Source organism: Bombus pyrosoma, linkage group LG9 (assembly GCF_014825855.1).
Source record: "Bombus pyrosoma isolate SC7728 linkage group LG9, ASM1482585v1, whole genome shotgun sequence".
Lineage (NCBI taxonomy): Eukaryota > Metazoa > Arthropoda > Insecta > Hymenoptera > Apidae > Bombus > Bombus pyrosoma.
Window position 1 is genome coordinate 2,349,199 of NC_057778.1, and position 23,470 is coordinate 2,372,668.

At 32.6% G+C, this 23,470-nt stretch overlaps 3 protein-coding genes across 7 annotated transcripts in view; 2 read left to right on the plus strand and 1 right to left on the minus strand.

The window, feature by feature from the left end:
* The window catches only part of LOC122570828 (muscarinic acetylcholine receptor M4), a 73,437-nt gene extending 66,005 nt beyond the window's left edge, over positions 1–7,432 (plus strand). For all 3 annotated transcript variants that reach the window (XM_043733693.1, XM_043733691.1, XM_043733692.1), the window contains one exon: positions 380–7,432. In XM_043733693.1, coding sequence (XP_043589628.1) covers positions 380–2,631 — 2,252 coding nt within the window. In that variant the 3' untranslated portion in view covers positions 2,632–7,432. The remainder of the gene's footprint in view (positions 1–379) is intronic.
* A 3,161-nt stretch (positions 7,433–10,593) lies between these two features.
* Positions 10,594–11,477, plus strand: LOC122570838 (prefoldin subunit 5). Its single transcript, XM_043733721.1, has 2 exons — positions 10,594–10,911; positions 11,045–11,477. The coding sequence occupies exons 1-2, from the start codon at positions 10,707–10,709 to the stop codon at positions 11,311–11,313; spliced, it is 474 nt and encodes a 157-aa protein (XP_043589656.1). The 5' UTR covers positions 10,594–10,706; the 3' UTR covers positions 11,314–11,477.
* A 235-nt stretch (positions 11,478–11,712) lies between these two features.
* Positions 11,713–23,470, minus strand: part of LOC122570834 — a 60,140-nt gene continuing 48,382 nt past the window's right edge. For 2 of the 3 annotated variants that reach the window (XM_043733709.1, XM_043733710.1), the window contains exons 3-6: positions 18,783–18,918; positions 16,043–16,176; positions 13,915–14,149; positions 11,713–12,263 (exon numbers count right to left, since the gene is read on the minus strand). In XM_043733709.1, the coding sequence (XP_043589644.1) occupies positions 12,190–12,263; positions 13,915–14,149; positions 16,043–16,176; positions 18,783–18,918 (579 nt within the window). In that variant the 3' untranslated portion in view covers positions 11,713–12,189. Of the gene's footprint in view, positions 12,264–13,579; positions 14,150–16,042; positions 16,177–18,782; positions 18,919–23,470 lie in introns of those variants that run through there. The other variant, XM_043733707.1, reaches the window with a different exon arrangement.

Here is a 23,470-nt window from a genome sequence, read left to right on the forward strand (position 1 = left end):
ATTGATACAAATATTTCGAACTTATATGTGTAGAGTAAACGAAAATTGTTTATGAATCATTAGATAGTTAAATTATTACTAAATTAAAATTATTTGTATATAGAAATATTATGTACTACAATACAATTACAACTTGTATTTTATTACATTTCATTACACGTATATATACTTCAGTGAAATTACGTAGTGGGTTATTTCTTTCCATTTCCTCTATTTCCTCCTTGCTATTTTAGAAATAACACTTTAAAATATTTGCATTTCGCCTTAGGATTTCAGTACATACCAAGCTTGCAATCATAGAATTTTGTTAGAATAATTTACATGCAATGTGATACCTTCTATGTTGAATTGATCTAATCGTGACACAATTGTTAAACAGGCACCGTCTCCATGCCATTCTACACGGTCTACGTTCTGATGGGATATTGGAATCTTGGGCCCTTGCTTTGCGATTTATGGCTGTCCGTAGATTACACGGTATGCCTGGTATCCCAGTACACAGTATTACTGATTACGATTGATCGATTTTGTTCAGTGAAAATAGCGGCACGATATCGCAGCTGGCGCACGAAAAACCGCGTAATCTGGATGGTTACAATTACTTGGATTATCCCAGCCTTGCTCTTCTTCATCAGCATTTTTGGTTGGGAGCACTTTATTGGCTATAGAGACTTAGATCCTGGCCAGTGCACTGTTCAATTTCTCAAAGATCCAGTTTTTAACACTGCTCTTATCATTGGCTATTATTGGACGACACTCGTGGTTCTATTTATTCTTTACGGCGGTATATACAAGACAGCTTACGACATGCAGAAGAAGAGCGAAGCAAAACAGCGAAAGATGCAATCCATGGTTGCTCTAAGCGCAGGTGCAATGTCTGGCATGGCAGGTCGTGCAGCAGGAATAGGAATATCGAAGACACAGAGCACTCTTTTGAGTCAGGATAAACCAAAATTGAGTGCATCGGTTGAAGAAGGAACAGGTGGGGATGGTTCAGGACAGAAATCTTCCTCAAAGACTTCTGGAACTGGTGCAACCGATTCGACTGAAAAACAAGTATATGGAAGCACCGTTCCCACAGAGACAGAAAAATCAGAAAGATCTAGTAGTCCAGCGTTTGATTCCGACGAAGAGAGCACTATGGGCCCGACTCAACAGCTCAGTAGCATCAGAAAACGATCCTCTCTAGCTGGACTGGTTGCTCAATCTGGCGCTCTTCCAGTTTTCTCGACTAATGGCCACTTAAATGGAATTGTACCCGCGAAGATCGACATGAACATGCAGTCGAAAAAGTTTTTCTCGGTGAACTCGACGTGCGACATAGGTACAACGACACAGAAAGCTCAGACATTGCCAAAGATCCAAGAATTGAGTCTCTTAGATACAGACAACGTGCTAGATCCTGACAAATCGAGTAGTCAGACGTTGACACCTGAACAGTCTCACTGGAATGTCGATGGTCCCAATCAGCAGCAACCCTTGACCTCCGCTGAAACATCACCACCCACTCATCCTACTCGGTCTATTAGCAGCAGCCAACAAAATATTATACCACCGCCTACGCAATTTCAGAGTAGTCCACAAGTCTCTGACAGTCCTTCTACTTCGTTATCTGACAGACCTAAGTCACTTGTTGTGTCTTCTCATGGCACTGGTACTTACGACATTTTGACTGGCTTGGACGGCGGAGACTTGAGATACATGGACGAGAGTTCAGTAATTTTGCCAAGTCCTTCTTACGAAAGTCCATCGTCTTCTTTGTCGTACAGCTTAGCGAATCCTCTATCGAGTGCACCGTCATCTCCAATTTTAGGAAACGTGTCTGCAGCGCCAAATACGAGTTTGTTACAAGCTGCTCTAATCAGAGCTACGGCTCAACAAGTCAACAACCAACAATCGGGTCAGAATAAACAAAGTCAGCCTCAACCGGTGATGTCTAATGCATCCAGTCAGACGCATCCTCCTCGTGTATTCATCACTCAGAAATCGAACGCTGCTTCTCAGACCTCACCAACCGTTAGCAAAGTGCATACAGAGGTTACAGTAAAGGCGAAGGACACGAAGCAACAGCCTGTGACGACCATTGTCAGCACACCTACAGTGGAAAATTTTAACAGCGCGATGAATCAGTTTTCGGATCCTGATACGAAGGTCAATCCTCCTCAGAATTCATCCTCTAGCGGTAGCATGGTTCCAACGATCTCTGGCACAACAGGAAACGAACAGGATCCAAAGAAACAATCGAAGAAGAAAGAAAGAAGCAACGAGGAAGGTGGGTCCAGGAAAGATTTCGTGAAGACAATCGGTAAACGTTTGAAGACCAAGACGCAAAGAAGGGATCCTTTATTAGGACGACAGAAATCTCGAACAGAGAATAGAGCCAGGAAAGCGTTTAGGACGATATCTTTTATTCTGGGCGCGTTTGTCGCCTGTTGGACACCATACCACATTTTGGCGCTAGTAGAGGGTTTCTGTTCGAACAAACCGTGCACGAACGAACATCTATTCATGTTCTCATACTTCCTGTGTTACACTAACAGTCCTATTAACCCGTTTTGTTACGCCTTGGCCAACCAGCAGTTTAAGAAGACTTTTACGAGAATATTGAAGGGTGACCTGCACATGACGTAAAAGAAAGGATAAAGATGGAAGGAGACGAGGAGGAGATAGAAGATGTAGCTTGGAGGTGAATATTACGAAGAAGAAGGCCTTCCATGATTAAATACCGAATTATATTTACACGCCATGCTTATGGTCAAATTGGAGAATAACGTAGTAGACAATTTAAATACAGACGAGTCGTGTACCGTGTGCTTCATGTATATAGTGATAGAGGATGCGTTGGTATAGTTTTAGATCGCAGTCAAGGATGTACATAATGTATATGTATGAATATTTGTTAAATTCTTGTGCAGAAACATGCGTAACAAGCAACATGTAGAAAAGTAACGTATTTAGATAGCTTTAGGTAACTGTGCGTATTACAATAATAATCGCTACGATAAGTGCTTCAATATATATATATATATAGATATATAAATCACCGATTAAGTATTCTTTAAAAAGGAAATACAGATATGTAAATCTCCTAGTTTAACGAACGATCGAATCGTTCGATAAAAGGACAAGAAGTAAGATTATAGAAAGACATCGATTTAAAAAAAGAAAAATATCACTGCATCACGATGAATGTTCTCGAGTCAAAGACGAAAAGCTTTAATTATTCATTTTTGCGGCCAATTGTATGTGGTGTTATTGTTGCACGAGCCTCTCGTGCGAATATTATGGTTTCATATCTTCAACGATAGAGAAATATTTTTTACGAGCAACGAACCAGATGGAAATAGCTCGTTTCGAAGAAGTACCAAACAATCAAGGATTTTATTATCTATGTACACACTGCCTTGGGGTGGCCTACTGTTACGCGGGCCTTCATTCTCCGAATTCAGTTACATTTGGTGCTGTCCTCGCGAACGAGCGTCCACGGATTTCTAATCGATAACGTTTCCTTTTAAAATATTACGTAAAACGCATTGACTTCATCGGATGAAGTTTTCAGAAACTCATCGATGGCATTGACATTACCTTCATTTTAGATTTTATAGACCGAAGAGAATTCCCTATCATGCAAAAAGGAATTTTGCTTTTCTTTAGAAATTAGATATTTTGTTGTACTTCTTTGTAGGTATTTTGGTTGAAGATTTTGAATGGTCGAAGGATGTTACAGTTTTCGAGTAACAGAATGATCCCGGAAGACTTAATCGTTAAAGTCGCTTGAAACTTTGAAAAAATTACTTTAATAATATTTCTATAACAAAAGATAAGATCATTACACCTTAATCTTTTAATTAAATTACATTTCATCAAAATGAACAAAGCGGAGACTTTTGAGCGGTAATGTACATTTCACAAATAAATCTAAAAATGATTATGTCAATGTCATTTATTCATTCGTAAAACACTAATCGTAATAGGCGACGCAGTTTGTATAAATCAACGTAACCATCACAGCATATACTTATATAAACGTAAAGAGGAATATTTCACTTATTCATAATAGGTGCATACATTTTACGTTTTATTAATCTTCTTCTATCCTCAAATGCTAATTATTTATTTTTTTCGTCATAGAAGATATTGAGATGCTCTACCTGTGCAAATTTCAGAAAAAAATCGGAATTTTATAAAACGTTTCGTTACTGTTTTGACTAAGTATGCTTTCTATTTTAAAATAAAAAACCATATTAATGAAACTTGAGAAACAGGTGAAATTGGTCTCGTGAGACTAATCCATTAACGATGTACAACTTTGATATTGTTAATCGAGCTTTCTGATACAATCACTAATTAAATAAAGACAAAAACATTAAATCCAAATTCCTTTCCAGATATCATGCTTTAAGAGGAATATATTTTTAAATAACGTCTATACAGTACGACATAAATCTTACATAAATTTATCACGGTTATCACCGAATGGAATTATTTCCTTACATAAAAGAGGAAAAGAAAATTCAAACGTTAACAACGTAAAAAAGAATGTCAGATTGATATTTTTCGCTGTTCTTCGTAAAATGTGCGTTGTGAAACTTACTTTTATAACAGCTTTTACGCAATATTGTATTAAGCAAATGAAAAACAGGCAATATTTATATTTCCCATGATTTAATCATTTCCAAGCGTTTGTACCTTTTTTACGAAAGTGTAAGCATGCAATTATCTTGCACGGTAATTTACGTAAACTACAATTTGCTCGTAAAAGTATAATTTTCGTGTTTCGTGAACGTTAAACGTGATCGAAACAAGAATACAAACGTGAGTCACTTTATATTTTAAATGATTGTATGGCGGCTAATGTAATTATTGTAACCCTTGTTAGAAATGGTACGAACTCGATTTCGTGTAAACGTGAAATGAAAACACGCGATTTTCTAACTACATATATCACATTCTGATAAATAATAAGAGAAATAGGAAGAACATGCAATTATCAAAATTTCCTATTACATATTTAGTTCTGTATCTTTTCAACTCATATTTATTGCAGTTTATAATACTAATTTGTTCTTAACTACATTAATATCTTTTACATTTCTCGAAATTCACTGCCAATAGCAACGGTCGTTTCTTTTTCATATCTGCAATTATTTATTTCATCTAGTTAGGGCTGTGATACCTGATGAATCTGTTATTTTTCATCCTAATCCCTTTGGAATTCTGTTATATAACAAAATACACGTCTAGAGGAAACTATGTTTGGGAAAAAGAAGAGAAGGCATGGAGCAAGTTACTAAAATGTCCAGTCGAATACTATACACAGTACACATGTACGTACAATATATATGATATTAACAATAAGCCAGAAAACGTGTTATATCATCTTCCTTTCCTTGAAGTACATCAATATATTATATTAAAAATATCTAAATAGGAGTTTCTAGATGGCAAAAGAAGATGAGAGCGAATAGGATATGCTTGTTAAAATGTCAATTTTTCGAGAAACTCAAAATACATGGTTAGTGTATAACACGAATAACACAATAGATCGAAAATCGATCTTCTAAAATGAGAACGTGTAATACCGTGCAAAAGTGTTAGATGTTCATGATGAAAATAAAATGTATATTCATAAGTTTATTAAACAAAATGTATTCATACGTTTACACGAACAAATGTATTTTATGTTATGGTAATTTAGATAGATTATTTTGTAATTAAGGACACTCGACAGAGTCGATCGAAAATAATTTCAGAACAAATGGTTGATTGTATTTCTTTGTCGGCCTGCTAAATTGATTAATGTGTTCATAATCTCATTCATATTATGTTAATATGTTTTTGAACAGATGAGATGTAAAATTGAAATTTTACATCTTTTCGATAATTATTCTCATAATGTACAGGGCTCAAACATTTCATTATTAACTTCTTGGAACATCAGAATTATCAAGCTGCAGTTGTTTAACTTGGAACAACTTGACTGATTGAACGTGCAATGAAAGCACACGGCTTTCTGTTTTATTACATTTTGTCGTAATCGTTTGGAATGAGCAAGCCATTCAGGCAGAATAACATAGAATTTCCATTGAGTATATTAAAAACGTTTCACTAGGACATTGTCAACTAACGAAGCACAATGACAGGAGATACTTGACTCAAATAAGTAATGATTCTAAGCTAGAACGAAGACAGGTGTCACTCAAATTTCATATTTCTATGTTCCAATTGTCAGTACGTAAAAGAGGAACGAGAACATGTAAATCATTTAAGACTTTTGCACAGAATGACTATTACCAGAAAGTTCGATGTTTGTGTACATGCAGAATAATTAACGTACTCGCTTCCACACAGCTGGCGTTCCAGCAATGATGTTCTTCTCAATATTCTAACAATTTCTGTGTCAAGTTACACGAAAAATAAAAGAGGAAAACAAATAATGATTGCTTGCGAGCTACATAAACGTAGCTGCATGAATGCATAAAGGTAGCATAATCAATAGGACATAAAGATACATAGAGAGTAAGCGTAATAGCATTAGAGAAGATTATAGTTAATGTTTGAACGAATAAGAAGAAAATAAGCATGAGAAGCCTAGATGATAAGTAGACGATCGTCGTGGAGAAAGTAAATATCTTGCGCTCTGCAATTTCTTTCTGTGTGCCGAAGCTTTCATCGCCGTAGTATTCTTCATTAACGCCTACCAATGAAGCAGAGTCATTAAGGACGAAAAATAAAGGAGGAGACGATAATGAGCTATAAGACGTTAGGTACGAGCCGTGGAAAGGAAAAAAAGTCTCCACGTTTCGTCTCAATTAACAGAGATCGAAAATCAATTAAAACGTTCGTTTCTGGATATAAGTGCTCGTCGTGTTTCTAACCATTAGAAATGGTTCGTGGTGTCTCCTGATGAATTTCACTCTTCCTACCTCAAAACAATATACACAAACACAAATATGAGAGTCATGCTGCGGATCGGTTTTTGATTCGCTATGAAATATATGTACTGATATTTTATAAGATATATGTTGCTTTGCGTCATTAGGTTTTATATACGATTGATTTTGCGCCGAACAAGTTTCTGTAACGTTAAAATTTGTATGTTATATAGAATTTTTTGACACGATATACATACATATATATATATAATTACTTTCTTTTAATAAATCGAGAAAATCTTGTTGCTTGTATCAATCACTATTGAAGTTACGTATTAATCAATTAATCATTTAGCTCTTCAATAGTGTTTTTAAGTAAGTTTAAGTAATTTAAGTTGCTTTTTCCGTGACTGATAGTTTATTGACTTGCAACCATTGACTGACTATATTGTGAAAATTACCTATTTATAATAAATTACCTAAGATAATTTATTACTTATTCTGTTAAAATTAATTCAAACAGTTATGCTCAACTCTTATAAATGAGATTTTTAGTGTACATAGATCTTATACATTTTTGTTCTAGCATTATTTATAGAAACTATAAATTTATTAAAAACGTACAAAAAAATTAATGAGCTATTGCTTGATAAGCACTTTATAACAATATATATATATATGATAAAAAGAAATTGATGAAATATTATATTCTTTTAATCTAAAATTAATTGGTAACAAACACGTAAATGCTTCTTACTATTACTTCGTTAAAAGATTACTTTATTTATGATACTCATTTTTTAGGACAGAAAGATATTTAAATTCGCTCTTGAAAATTAAATTCATTTCTCTTCGATTTCTAGTAAAGATAGAAAACTGATCTGCTACAAGACAGAAGGAAATATAATGTGCTTTCATGGACATCCTTGTCTATCATGGGATCAATGAAAAAACATTTCGTTGTAATTAAATTCTAGACAATACTACGCGTGCTCTCGCTCGACAATCTGAACTTCAACAACCCTTAAGAGCTAACAATAACATCCAAAATATATTAAATCTTGATTATCTTCGTTAAAAATGTCCTCTATTTGATTGTGAATATGATAATAATTTTTTAAGTAAAGAAAAAGCATATCTACAAAATATATAATTGCATTAAAAGTTTAGAGCAATTAGCTTTTAAGGGTTAATTAAGGAAAAATATAGAGCAAATAATCTAATTTTATCACAAATACAATATCGCAAGCTATATGTACAATACGTACAATAAGATTAAAATTGAAAATATTAAAAACTTCTTGTACTTCGTCAATCACTAATGTCAACCGTATAAATTAAGATATATTTGCATTTGACATCTTCGATCTTAATCTATCGTTTCTAAGTAATACGATTTATAATAATTTTTCTATATCTAACGTTAAACGTTGCTCTATAAAAAATTATATTACGTTCTAATAAAATATGATACTTATCATTTCTTGTACAAATTAAATTGCCAAATTCGTATAACGTACAATCTAATACACTATACAATTCATTTTGAAAAGTATTGCAAAAAATATCTGTCAAATGTGAATGTATCTTGAAAGCGTTAAAAAACAGACTTTTCCAAAACCTCGCTGTTTTATTAATACACGGAAGGCAAGTCCAATAAACAAAATAATTGTTATTACAATCGTCATTAAATATGAATAGAAGTGCTTAAATGTCACGTGTCTGAAAGTAGTTCTATAGAGGAAAAAAGAGTTGTGTAATCGCCGTAGAGAAACTGTTCTTATTAGCGACAGTCAACAGTGTAATAAAGTGTGTGAATATATGTTGTATAACGAAATAGGACGCAAAACGAAAACGGACGCATCTATATCGAATCTGTACTAGCGCAGTAAAATTGTTAACATCGCGCAGCTGCGCTTTCAAACGCTGTAATGTATATGACGCATGTTTATATGCTGGATTCTTAACAAAAGTTACATTCTACTTATTTTAAAGAAGAAACTTCGCCAGAGTGGCATTTATGGCATTTATGTACACGGTGCAATAAAAATTATGATATATGGTATATTAAATGAGAAATAAAGAAAGTTATGGGATAAATTTGAAAGAGGGGCGTGTAATAGCTCGTGCTTTAGATAAAAGGATAACTTTAGTTTTGAAAAAAAAAAAAAAGAATAATTCTCTTTCAGGACAATCTTTGAAAGAAAATTCCTGGATGCATGAAAAATCTTACAATCATTTTACAATCTTATTAAGCTCTGATTTATCTTCAGATGTACCCTGTACGTACGTGGTTTAATACTTCTCAAGATACACAATTGATTACTGGTATAGTGGAGAAAAACTCGACATTGGCAGCTCAATCGTAATCATATAAATAACGTAGTTAGAAGAGTACAGTGACATAGTTATAATTAGATAGCAATTATTTCTTTTTAATTATTTATAATGCATTGTGCACGCAGCTGTACCGATGTACAATATCAATTATGATGGATGATAATGTACCTAGTTATTAAAACTAAATAAAAGATATATATATATATATATATATATATATATATATATATATATAACATATGCAGAAGCAGCTACAATAAAGTGAATAATGTGATATGATTGTAAAAATCTATTGTGCATAGCATTAATAACCTTATGGACCGTTAATCATTCATTATATTTTAGCAGTTCTAATGTTTCGAAAAAAAAAAAATGAAGATTCGTTTTAAATGATGACTACATTCAAGTAATAAAAGGTAATTTATTTAAGCAATAATAAATATAATATCCATGAATTTTTCATTTATGAACAACGAAGACAATGTTATTTCAATAACACGTTTCTCCTTGTTTATTTAATATCTTAGTAGAATGGTAATTTTATTAAATAGATATACTTTTCGTATGCTATGTATGATAAGGAGAAAAATTCACTAAATAATACAAACTAAAAAGACACGTATTTATCATTAAATCGGCATGTAAATAGCTACGATAATAAAAATATGTTAAACCTTTAATAAGATCCCTTATTTTCATTACATAATTTCGTTTTGAATATAAAGTACATATACCAGTAAACATACTGTCTTCAATTTTCTCTATTAAATAAATGAATAGTAAATTCATTATTAGCATTCAATTGGAATAGATTTGCAAATTCATTATATCGAGTTGGAATAATATTAATATTAAACCACAGAGAAGATACATTAAGTCATAGACCTTTCTTCTGCAGTTCGTTTGCTATTTCATTCACATACTCGTGATACATCCACGACTTCTAGACTTCTTTTTCGGTGAAGATATCGGTATTCCACTTAAAGTAGGTTTCAGCGCGGAAATTAAAGATCCAAAGTGCTGAAGAAAAGTAATCTGATGCTTTCATTGTAATAAAAAGTCAGGCCATTTCTTTTCGTATTACGGGTCTCTACTTCGGAAACTAGGTGATGAGAAGAACGTGAATTAATGTAGTGCTAATGTAGTAATGTTATTTTACGTCCAATTGGTAAAGTAGAGAATGGTATGAAAACCGAATACCCAACTGGTAAAATATAGAATGGCATGAAAACTGAACACGCGAGGTACAGGCGTAACAGACAAGTCTGTAATTATAATAATTTTAGCCATATTACCATACCCAGATGTCGCTAGAACGTGCAGATGATTTCGCCATCTAGTAAACGCTTCTAGCAACTACATGTTAATGCATGTAATATATGAGTTGGGCTGTGCTGTTTGGCTCCGGTGTTTGACCGTTTTTGGTTATACAACTGGGGTGCGTGTGTCAATCGTTTGTTTGCACATAGTTTTTATAATAAATAGTTTAAAATGTCAGAAATCTCGATGACAGAAGCGCCGCATCTGCAGAAAATAGATTTAACGACTTTAAATCTTCAACAACTCACAGTATTGAAGCAACAATTGGACCAAGAACTCGGTGTTTTCCAAGATTCGTTGCAAACGTTAAAAATTGCTCAAAGTAAATTTCAAGAATCAGGATCATGCCTAGAGAAGATTTCTCCATCCATGGAGGGTATAGTTACATTAGTATTCTATCCTGTAAATTCTAGCGTAAAGAATCTTTTTGATATTTAATACTTTAAGGTTAGAAAATGTGAGAATGCTTAGCCTGTTTCATTTTAGTAATACCATTGAATTTATTTTAGGTAATGAAATTCTTGTACCACTAACTGGATCCATGTACGTGGTTGGAAAACTGGTAGATACTAATAATGTTCTAATTGATATTGGAACTGGTTATTATGCCCAGAAGAAGGTGCCAGATGCAAAGGATTACTTCGATAGGAGAGTGGCTTATGTTACCGAGCAAATGGAAAAAATTCAGCAACTGGGTCTTGAGAAAAGTAAAATTAGAGATGCGACAGTGGATGTAATAGAAATGAAACTTCAAAATCAAATGCCGAAGGAAGATTGAGAACGCTTATAAAACATCAACTTTTTTAAATTATGTGTTTTTACCTAATCTGTTCTGTACTTTCATTGGTAATGCCATTAAATTACATTGTTCTGTACTTTTGTTAAGCTATGATAATAATTACTTGAAATTTTAAAGGAACATTAAATTTTATAGTGATAAGATATTTTAACTATCATTTTGTGATATTCACTTTCTATAAATGTGTGTTATTTATTAATTTGTTGGCACTACTTTTTGTTTTATGCTTATATACTTCTTTCTAAGAAATGGTAAAAAAATTTTACCACTATTGCAATAAAAGTAACAATTCTATATTTGAAAGTATAAACTATTACATTGCATATATATTTGATCAAGATGAGTAGATAAGGAATTTGGGTAAAAAAAAGACGAAAGTAACGAAGGTGAATTATTTATTTGTTTTTCACTTAATTAAAACTTCATTCACAAATAATAACAGCTTTTACCTAGAAACTTGTGATACAGTGTGGCAGTTATGTTTTACGGAATGTTTTACGGAAGAGGTATCAAAATCATTGTCAGAGGATAGAAAACACGATATAATAGTACTGAAATAAGTTCTCGAACACTTTGGCGCGACACATCGTCGATCTAATACATAATATTATGACATGTTATTCAGGTTATAAATTCGTCTCGTTGCAACGAGACAGCGCAGGTCGCAATTACATGTAGATAATTAGCTAAATTTTTATCCTATTTACACGAATAACATACGGTCGATATTTATGTTAACGAAAAATTTTTGTCGCTCTTCCCTCGTCGCACTTAATTTCAAAATTTTACAAACAATTTGCCCTCTCATTTCGATACAGTCATATACGTATAGGGTGATTAACGGGTTCATCGTTGTTATCTAAAACTGCACAGCAACAGCGTAACTGCGGCATCCAAGAACCATTCTTTAAATTGTGTTGCTGCACCTCCTGAAACAAATAAAGCAATACATACGAATCTATGAAAAAATATATATAGAATATACAAGAAGATATAACTAGACGCTAATATTCATAGATAGTTCCAGTTGTTGAATAGTCAATCTTCAATGACATGAAGAAATTGTTGTTTTGCAATTAATAGTCTTTAAATTAGATGATATATCAAAATATTACATTTATGTTTGTGCCGTTGTACTTTCATTTATATTGTATCATATAGATAAACAAGTTTTAAACATAGATAAAAGAAATAAAGTAATGCAAATAAAATAGGTAAAATATATTTGCGATATTATAAAGCTATTATTAAGAAAGTTATGGAAAAGTAAAAGAAAAAGGAAAAGTTATATCTCTTAAATAATATGATTAATTGGTTCAGTGCTATTTAAGATCCTGATATTTTAGATTTAAGATTTATAGTAATAGATTCAATAGGAAACGACAATGATGATTATTTTTAAAGAACTTAGGAATATGTGTAAAAAGTACTGCACATAAGACATACCTTTCTAGTTTCTAATTTCTTGTAGTATATAGTTTGGTATCGTAATGCTTTTACTACCATTTATGGTAGCATCAATAAGATTAATTTAAACAGTTGAGAAGAACTCTTCTGATATTATCATAATTTTACATTTCATGCTAATTTCAATGAAACTTTGACGTTACGCTGTGATTAATGTATATTCTCAGTTATTATTAGCATGATTATAGTTTGATTAGCATATTACATGATTGAGTTAAGATTAGCATATGCAGTTGATTATTACTTTGACCTGATCAACATGTTATCAAGTTACTTTTTTACGTTGTATACTAATGCTTCATTATTTGTTTTCCGTTTATATACAAGATACTATGTAGATTTTTTATTAGTACAGTAATTGATATACAATAGACTTCCATAATTCCATAATTTGGATTTGTTTATATGAAGATCTACCATAAATCTCTAGAAGAAGGAAATGTTTGTTGAAGGCGGTTTATACATTTAATACGCATTTAATGTGAACCTTTGAAGATGTTAACTCCATCATTAATCAGAGATCTGACAATGAATTACTTGAATAGGATAGTGAAAAAGGAATTCATCTAAATATATATTTATTCTTTTATCTAGGTTTCTATCGTTAAAATTATTCGTTATGAATACACATTTAGAAATAACAAACATTTTAATTTTGAGAAGAATATAGTTCGTATAATAATTAAAACGGGAAATTATGTAGCCGTTATTTTCTTTCTCTAACGTAAAACATTGATAAATGATGAATATTTATATTTCTCAAAAATGCATATTTATTTTGGGTATGTTGAAAAATACATTAAACGAATATAAAAGGAATTATTAAATATAAAACACTTGAGAAAAATCTCTCCTTTATATTTTGTAATTGATAAAATAATTAATTCATAAAAAGATTCGTTGCTGTTAATCTAAAACCATGTAAGGTCACAAAGCTTTGTAATAAATCCAGAATGCATTATGATACTTTTGATTACGTAATTGATACTTAGGAAAATCCTTTTATAAAGACGAGTCTGATATCATAGGGGTTTTAAACAGTATTAATTGCAAAACAAATGGAAAAAATAAGTACCATCGGCGAACAATTATAAATAGATTTGTAGGATATACCAATGTAAGAAGATTCCCGAGTTCCTAGTACAGATGCTAAACGTGGCCGTTCCTCGATCAAAAAAACACCAGCTTGTTTTTTATACAAATGAAAGACATTAGCGTTGCAAACAATGTGTAATCTTCCGTTGTTAAAGCTATCTGGTATAATCTCGAAATCCAATCCTGCGATACACATTATTTGCTGATTGTCACTGAGCTTGTCCGTTACGTTCATTATGAAACTGGAATTCACCTGAAATAGAAAATTTCGTTTACAAAACATGAAATTAAGTGATAATACATTATTAATGAGATTTAACAATTATTTTATTCGCTAATCATTCTGAAACTAGTAAAGATAAAAACAATTAGATAGGCACGAATACTTTTCACACGTTGTCTTTTGCGTTAACAGGAGTATGATTTTTTAACGTCACTGGATAATGAAAGTTATAAAAAGATAGCATTATATAAGATATTTTTAATTTTGTTTTAGATTTTAAGTTTCAACGCTATTTGGTTAGATATAAGATATTTAATTAGAGATCACGTTTCAATTGCTATTTTTCGTTTACATGAACAAAGGACGATAATATTTTTAGTTTAAAATGTTATTAGAAATTTTATGACGCTAATAAATTAATAGTCCGTTAAACGTCCGTTCATGAATAAAATATATGTGTTATTACCATAAAAAGGACGAAAGGAAAGGAGAATGAACAGGATAAGGACAATACTACATACAGTAAGTACTTCCTGCTTCTCAATAACACCGTAATACTTGTCTCTAGGGAACCATAAATAATTTGTGGTGTATTCAACTACAATTATAATGTTTATCAGATTGTTAGGAAATCCATAAACCGTTTCAGATTGCTAGTTTGCACCAAAATGAGACCCAGGGTTAAATGAAGTTGCTTGTAGTTAGAGGATAGCTGAACCAAGCATAATTTCCTGAACAACTTTGTACTACGCTTATAACGGTATCGTGTCGTTGCATTCGCGAATCGATCATTTTCTCAACACGTTTCTTGCTGTTGTTTTAATGTTTCGTCTTTTACTTTAATATTCCAAGTGGTTATAACAGATTTAATCGATCTCCGTTACATACAGAAATTGAACAAAAAAAGAAGAAATAATTTATCAAACTTGACAATTTTTATTTATTGAAATATTTTGGAGATATTAAAATCTATATTTATAAAATAAAATTTTCTCATTATCTGTAAAATTAAGAATTTGTTTCTTCTATTTTAGTGACTTTCAGATTATTCAATTATCTATTTATATATGTATAATAACAAAACACAAAATATTAACAGCGATATTGCAGTCAAAAATGAAATATTAAATTCCAATTAAAAGTTCAAGCTTCTTTTTTGTTTCTCAATAATCGTTGACGTATGGCGAATTTATGAGAACAGCAAATACCTGTACAGGATCATATGATTGCAGGCCGGTATATTAAATTAAAGACATGTGAAACATGCCTATATCGATACCCGTGTGCCTATACGCAAGAGGAATACGTAAAGCGTGTACAAAATTCAAGAAGTTACTTAAAAATGATTTATTATTCTTTTTCGACGTTCATTTGCATTTGTAGCGTTCCGAGAACATTTTAAAAGAAAATATTGGAATATAAGTGTATATTGTGGCACATTATTTATGGAAATTATACCCTATATAGGAGTAATCAGCACGTAATTGCTTTAATTTTGGAGCTTCTATTATTTGGATGATGTAAAAATTACTTTAGAAATCATTTGTAATAATTTCACATTTCAATATTTTTCCTCTTAACAAATAGTCGTTTACTTGAACTTCCTTAGATTTATTAACTTATTATTTTATTAATGCATTTGGGGTTATTAATTTTTAATAATATTAATTTTTAAAAGTAACATTTAATATTATTTAATATTATTGAATATTGAATAGGGAATTGAATTATAAATCTATTTGTTATTTCAAAGCGAAGCTTTTTTTTACTGAACAGTAGCTTTGATTGAAGGCAGATCAATAAAATTCATTGAAGAGAATGAAATATAGCAGACAAGAGCAGTAACATATTGATTCGAGTTACAACGACAACTTATCGGAAGCGCCAAACATCTCTTGAAAGTTTTTACATCTATCAACCTACCGGTACCCCATTGACAGTCCACGTCACATTTGCCGGAGGGTTTCCCGAAGGAACAGTGCAGTTTGCACGCACAGTATCTCCCACTGCATACCGCACCTTCTCGACTCTTACTTGAGGTTCGCCATTCGGGAGGTCTGAAATCCATTGAACTTCTTAATAACGGAACAAGATTTCGACTTACCAGGTGATAATTAATTTCACATTGGTAGATTTTTAATTTTATTTTAACATTAGTCGATTACTGAATTTCTTTATACGTTTTGTATCAATATAATTATTGTAATTATTGTATTTGTTAATTATTATATTTTAGTATATAAAGTCATTTATTAACGTGTACAACTGTATAATAATGTATAATTTATGTAGTACATAATGTATAATTATTTCACTTAAAGAGGTTTTTTGTATAAAGATGGAAGATTTTCGTGTATTTGTACTAGAATAATTTATAATAATTCTTTACTTTGAGATGGAGGGACTAATATATTATGAAGAGTAGGTTACGAAGGAGAAGAGAAATCCAGTTTTATTAATGACATTATACTTATAGCTCCAGTACGAACATAGAAGGGATACGCAACAGAAGATTAAACCTTCGTTCGTTGCAATGAATTTAATTGAAGATAAAAGAAACTGAATTAATTGTTGTTTCACGTAATTCTCTTAAAACTTTGAATCATCGATCGAAATTTTCATTAAAAAGTCGTATTTCGAATTATCACAACTCTTTTAATATCTCTTACTAACGTGACGATATTAATTATATATCCATTATTAATTATATATTATCCGACCATCATCCGATGCCACGTCGTTCAATTTGATTTATCGTCATTCATATATTTCAAGAGCATATATAGGTACTGGCGACGCGCCATTGTTGGATGAGGTGGACGCTACTTTTTCACCTCGTGAAGATATTCTACGGTAAGATATTCCGTATACATAACACGTCATGTACATCTCCAGGGATCATTATGCTGTCCACAGAAGGCAGTCAATTTCCTTGTAGCGGTAGCTGTCAAAGAATTGTCTCACTTCTGGGCTTGAATGACTTCCGCCTGGTAGCTAATCCTCTGTGTCCCGCGATCCTCTGTGTATCACTCTCAAGGACACGATCGTTGAAGATTACCATTTTGAACTTGTTTGGTAATGTTGTGAATGCGGGACGATCATCCCGTCTCGTGAGAATGGAGAAAAGGAAGAAAAGCAAGAGATTGTCTGAGGGATACAAGGCGAGATTCGAAGGCTCGATCCAGTATCGAGCTTTTACGAGCGATCCGTGATCGGAAAGGAGAGGCAATCACCTCGTCTCTTCAAAGAAGAATCGCTACCGTGATTGTGGCGTCGTTAAGTCGACGTTCAACGAGAATACGAGACGGTGGGAACAAGACCCCGATATCCTATCCTTTACCTGCTTGTCTCCACTTCATTTTGTTTTTTCATTCCTTTTTCTATGTTTCGTTGCTCTGCCCTTTCGAATCACGTATTAATTCGTCGCTATCGCTATGATCACGCAGCTCATCGTGTAGAGCGTAATCAACGGCCATAATGAAAAGTGCCATGATGCGAGTTGAAGACGCACAGTGTGAATCGATGAAAAAATAATGGGTCACGAAACGGTTGCCGACTTATTACTGATATTCGAGTATTCATTCAATGTATTCATTGAAAGTTAATAGTGCATATTAAAAGGTCAATCCGGAGGAACTAGGTGAGACGATATTGAATGGAAGTAAGGTTATGTTTATCAGGAGTGAGCTGTTAATTAACAGTAACTCGGTTAAGGGAGCCGTGAAAGACAGATGATGAAATGAAAGAAGCCTGTTCGGTGATTTAATGAGACTCACCGTGGTCTCTCTTCTCTTGTTCGTGTGTTTTGTTTCGTTGAGTTTGACGTCATTGTTTATTTTAATAATCCTACGGTAAGTTGAATTCCGTGTGGATGGAAAATTTTATATTTATAAAATGTGTTATAAAACAAAGATTGATAAACAAGGAAAGGGGTCTATTTCATAGATTAATTTTGTTAATTGTATGTGTGATCGAAATAATAATAGTAATAGATTAATTTATTTAGTTAATTCTAAGATAAAATAGTCATGAAAATAAAAACTAGTAGACGAGCACAAAGCGTTTAATGCTCTGACTATCTTAACCCGTAGGAAACAATGATTTATATATATAATTCGTATCCTAAGGAGAATTTCATCTTTTTTTAAGAATATTAAGTCAGCGCTAATTACAGTGTTATAAAATTTCTTAATGTTTCAATGAACAAATTATCCCCTTTGACTGTATTGCTTATATCATGCAGCTAAATATGTAGATATCGGAGGTTGTTAATGTCTTTTCGTGGTTCTAGTGTGAATAGATCTTTGCTTACGAAATGACTTGATGATTACGAGTTTGCACACTAACGAAGAATAGAAATACCGCACATCGCATTCTGCATGCACTTCTTCTCTTTCAGCCAAAAGAAGCGATGTATGCTAATTTCAAATTAGCTTGCATATGTTACGAGCAAAACATCACATTTAGACAAGTCGCGTTTCGTACTTAGATTGCGTTTTAATCAGCAAAAACCTAAGCTATTTAATTCTTCTAAATTGTAGATGTATATGTCAAATTTAATTAGCATCTAACGCAAGTAGATGCAATAACTATTTGTTATAATATTAGTTTCTATGTATCGGCTGTTCTTCGTATGAATCGAAAATAAAATTGCGATACTTACTAGCCACATGCATGTAAGCAAGGTCTACCAAAGTAGTGAATGATGGAGAATCGCCAGAAACCTCGCAGAGATATTTTCCAGTGTAGTTTGGCTGCAGGTCCCTTAAAACTACACGATGATCATCACTTTTATTTAGCTGCAAAGTACCAGTAAAAATCTATTAATTACACCTGAAATAGGATATCAATTACCTGCAATTGAAGTTAAAGAACGAAAACAAAAATATAGTTAAATAAACGAAAAAAAGGAATATAATGAAAATCTTCAAAACAAAACGTATTTTCTATATCTTGAAAATTTAGTGACGGGATGGTAGTCGGCATCAATATCAATCGTGATGGTTAGTTTCATATTTGTTACAAATGTCGATAAAATACTCTTGTAAATATGTTTTCATCATGATGCAACAACAAATTTCAGAGATTTTCCACGCATTCGATGCATTTCGATTAAACATAAATCTCGAAACGTTGTGTGCACCTATCTGTAATACAGAATAATTGCTTTATGTCGGCATAACTTATTCGAATAAAATTCGATATCGATAGTTGTACGATAAGATAAGCGCATATTTTTCTGCGAACGTCACCGTAATCGAATTTGGAACGATGTAATTAAATTAAAATTGAGAAATCGCTCCAATATGAAGCCGGCCGGTTCATGCTACTGTGACTCGATACAGTTCGAGTAAATTCAGCGGCGATGATTACAGGAAGATTTGAACTGCGAACGGAGCGCGTACCATTTATTGCAAATCGATCGCATTTACTCGTTCCCTTTGACATCCTCGCACATTCGCCCGTTTCTGACAAACAATACCTCACAACATCGATTAATTACATGTTGCCAGTGGCAGCATATAAATCACACAATCAATTTTCGTCGAGTGGTGTGAACACTCTCATGATCTAAGTTGCCAATCGACCGTACATATTCATCGAACGAACACAATAACTTAACATATTTCTTCATACTTGAACGATAATCTGGATATGCGATAAGGTCGAGCTATGGAATTTTTTAATTTTGCAAAAATGCAAGAAGTATCGATATTCAATTTCTTGTAGTATCTCGATACTTCGTGGCATTTTAATAGATAATTAAACACGCGAATAAACTTTTAAAAAATGCAATTTTAGTTTATTGTAGTATTGCTTTAGTTTATTAGTAGTATTGCTTTCTGGTGATAATTTTTATTGTGTTTTTTTAATACTTTCAGATCATGTAATATTTTAATGTGGTATATCGTTAGACAGATTTTTATGTATCTGCGGAACGATTAAACGTGTAAAAACGCATAGAATACATATAATATGCAAAAATACATAAAATATGTATAAGAAATATGCACACGCGTTATAATATCTAGTAGGTAAAATTATTCTATATCTAGTAGGTAAAAATATACGTAATTATATATTACATTTTAAATATACAGAGAACGTAACACAATATATAATACAACACCTGTTGTGCAATCTTTCAGCTTATTAACAACTATTAACTTAGAATTATATTTCTTCGTGACTGAGATATAGCCAGGTGGATCGATTACCAACTCTAAGAAGAGGACAATTTCTTCCTTCTGTTTGAATTAATAATAACAATAAACGATATAAACGATAATATTTAAAATTAAGGCACTTGAAAATAAAATCTTGTCCCTGGCTTAATCACAGAACCTTGAGTCTCAAAAGTGCAATTTTTAATATTCCTACAAATGTAGGAACTTTGCTGTTTCCTAACATCTTAATATCACTAATGTGACTTTGATGTACTATTTCAATTCTTGCAGACGTGTGAAAAAAGCAGAGAAGTAATCTCGTGGAAATAGCACGCCAGATTTCGCTCGGAGGTTAAGTATGGCTGGCTCGTTCGTAAGAACCTTATAGCGTTCCGATTTCTCAGCATACGCACGAATCGGGTGTATAATTTTCGTACTCTGAAAATATAACATCGCGGTGTATTGTTCATGCATTCGAAGAATTATGTGGAGAAGAAGAAAAAGGGACTGCACGGAATTACGGATGAAACGTTTCGCCGGGAAATAAGTAGGGATCGATCGACTATATTCGATCGGAGTGCAGTCACGCATCGGTTCGATTGGTTCATTGTACATACCATTTCACACCATGTCTCTCTCTGACTTCCATCGATTCGACAATTCGCTGCCGGCCACCACGCATACATTCATCCTGGCTGACTGACAATTTTAATAATGTTACCGTTTGTGAAATACGAAGTGCCAGTGTCTGTTAACCCCATGTACACCCTATTCCCTTCGTTCTATTTGCTACTGTATGTGCAATTGTACCTACAGTTACATCTATGATCCCCTTAGGGAATACATTGCGACAAAAATGATGCAAACTATGTAATGGCCAATGAATTTACATGATGATTACGTATTGAGTTCGTGTGAGTAGCTTGTGGAGGAAGCATTTCGAATGAAAGAATAATTTTCTAGCTGAGAAATTGATTTTAGTTGCGATACAGACAGGAGAGAAATAAATGATCGAACGGAATTATGTCTTCATCAGTCTTTCGCCTTTATTCGCATTTAAGTATGCAGCTACAGTATGTAATTTCAAGTTGCCTTGCGTTGAAGTATTTATCTTATGATGAACAATGTTGCTGATTTAGTTATCGTGTATAGATATCCTGTTTATGTATAAGATGTATACATTTTTTGTATGTTCTTATAAATAATAATCTTTATTTTATTCTTATTAATTTTATCTTTGATTCATATATTTAGATTTACGCTTTTTACAGGCCGTCAATCGGAAGGAAACGATATAAGGTATTACTATAATGATATTACGTGACGTTGAGCTGTTACGAATGAATGCTATTACCTTGTTACTCTATGTTTTATTGCGTGGTTATTATTGACTGATCGATGTGTTATATTAGGATCCGGTGTTTACTCGAAAGTAAAAGTTATAGACGATGTACTTGGGAACGCTGGATACAGTAGAAATTTTTTTAGGAAAAACACGGAAGTGTCTGGAAGAAAATGTTGCCTGCTAAACAGGTTCCAGCGTTTAGTTTTCTATAAGATATTCTGAAGACGTTAGATACGCTAACATGCCATAAACGAGTTTTAGAAATTTTCTTTTCCTTGTAACTTTAATATCAATATAATAATATAATTTGTTAATTAAATGTTATACATGTGCATCAGTAAAAAGCTCTCAAGTTATAAATACTAAATATAATGCTAAATAAATTCGATTTTAATTTTATTTTAGCAAGATGTTTCAAAAATACGATTTTTACCTAAAGTCGACTGTAGAAGTTTACTATGCTGAAGCAATTTTTAACCGGACTAGGCCATAAAAGTCGGTATTACTAACTTATTTTCTCTCTTACAGATCAAAGGTGGCTAGAATCTTTTGGCGCATCGTGTAAGATTACAGCGCTATTCAGTAGTAGACTTAGAACGGGGCTAAAAAGAAAAATATTCATTGCGATCACGATATCCATTGACCGAGAAAAAGAAAATTCCAAGGGAGAAGCTAACGCTATATCTAGCCTACTAATAAATTTTTATTACTTTTATTAGTGCTTCTAAACACTTTTTTTCCCTCACTTTAAGTACATATTATCACATATGTTATATACTATGGATAAGAAACTTGTATAAATATAGCGAACAGAGTTCACGATACATAAGTACACACGTTATAAACATTAGTTTTAGAAGATTAATACGGTTGTCGAATGAAATTATTTCATCTGCAAAGTATCATTTTGCACAATACAATTTGTACAACACCTTATACAACATTTGAATATATTTTACGAGATTATTGCAATATTCATGATTTGTCTATCAATCACATTTCGATAAGGAAAGAATATACCTACGTAAATTGAAGTACTTAATTATTATTAAATCATAATTATTAAAATTTATAAAACATTATCAATTTGAGAATTGAGATTCTCCTGAAGTTTATAGATCAAGTTATATATATTGCTTTCTCTTAAGGGAGATCCGGGTAAATGTTAAAATACAATATTACGTAACATTACATCACAGCTTATTCGTTTTATCTATTAGAAAGTAATTGATAATTAATAATTCTCGTATGAGATTATTTGTAGATCTAAATCTATCAAAAGAATATAAGAATATAAAACACTTTTATTTATAATAAGCTTTCCTTTCACAAATATTTAATTCGACGAATACGCCAGGTTAAATCCAGTATTACACCAGTTTCCACCTAAAAACAGGGTGGGCATACATCAGTTCCAGAATTAATCTTGTCGAAAACAAAGTTTCCCGGCGAACATGTATCCGTATAAAAAAGAGGTCGTATCGAAATTTTTGTTGCTCCATATATTACTCCCCGTGAAGTGGTAGGTGTGCGTTACGATTTATCGATTCAAGGGGTTGTCCGTACTTCCCGCCGGTAAAATCTAATTGGAAAAGCATTGCGTGCATGAAAACCCTCCAGTGGTTAGTCGGTCGATCGTCCACGTTGGTTCGTGTACATGGAATTCGTGACGTCGCGTAAAGCCCTTAACAGATTTTTAACTTGCATCGAAGCGTTGATTTTGTGGCGTCCACTCGTTTCTTTTCTCTGATACACGTTCCGCACTGCACGCAAACACCGTGTACTTTGTTTCGTATTGTATCACTTCTATATAGTTCCTAAATAGTTCTTAAATAGCTT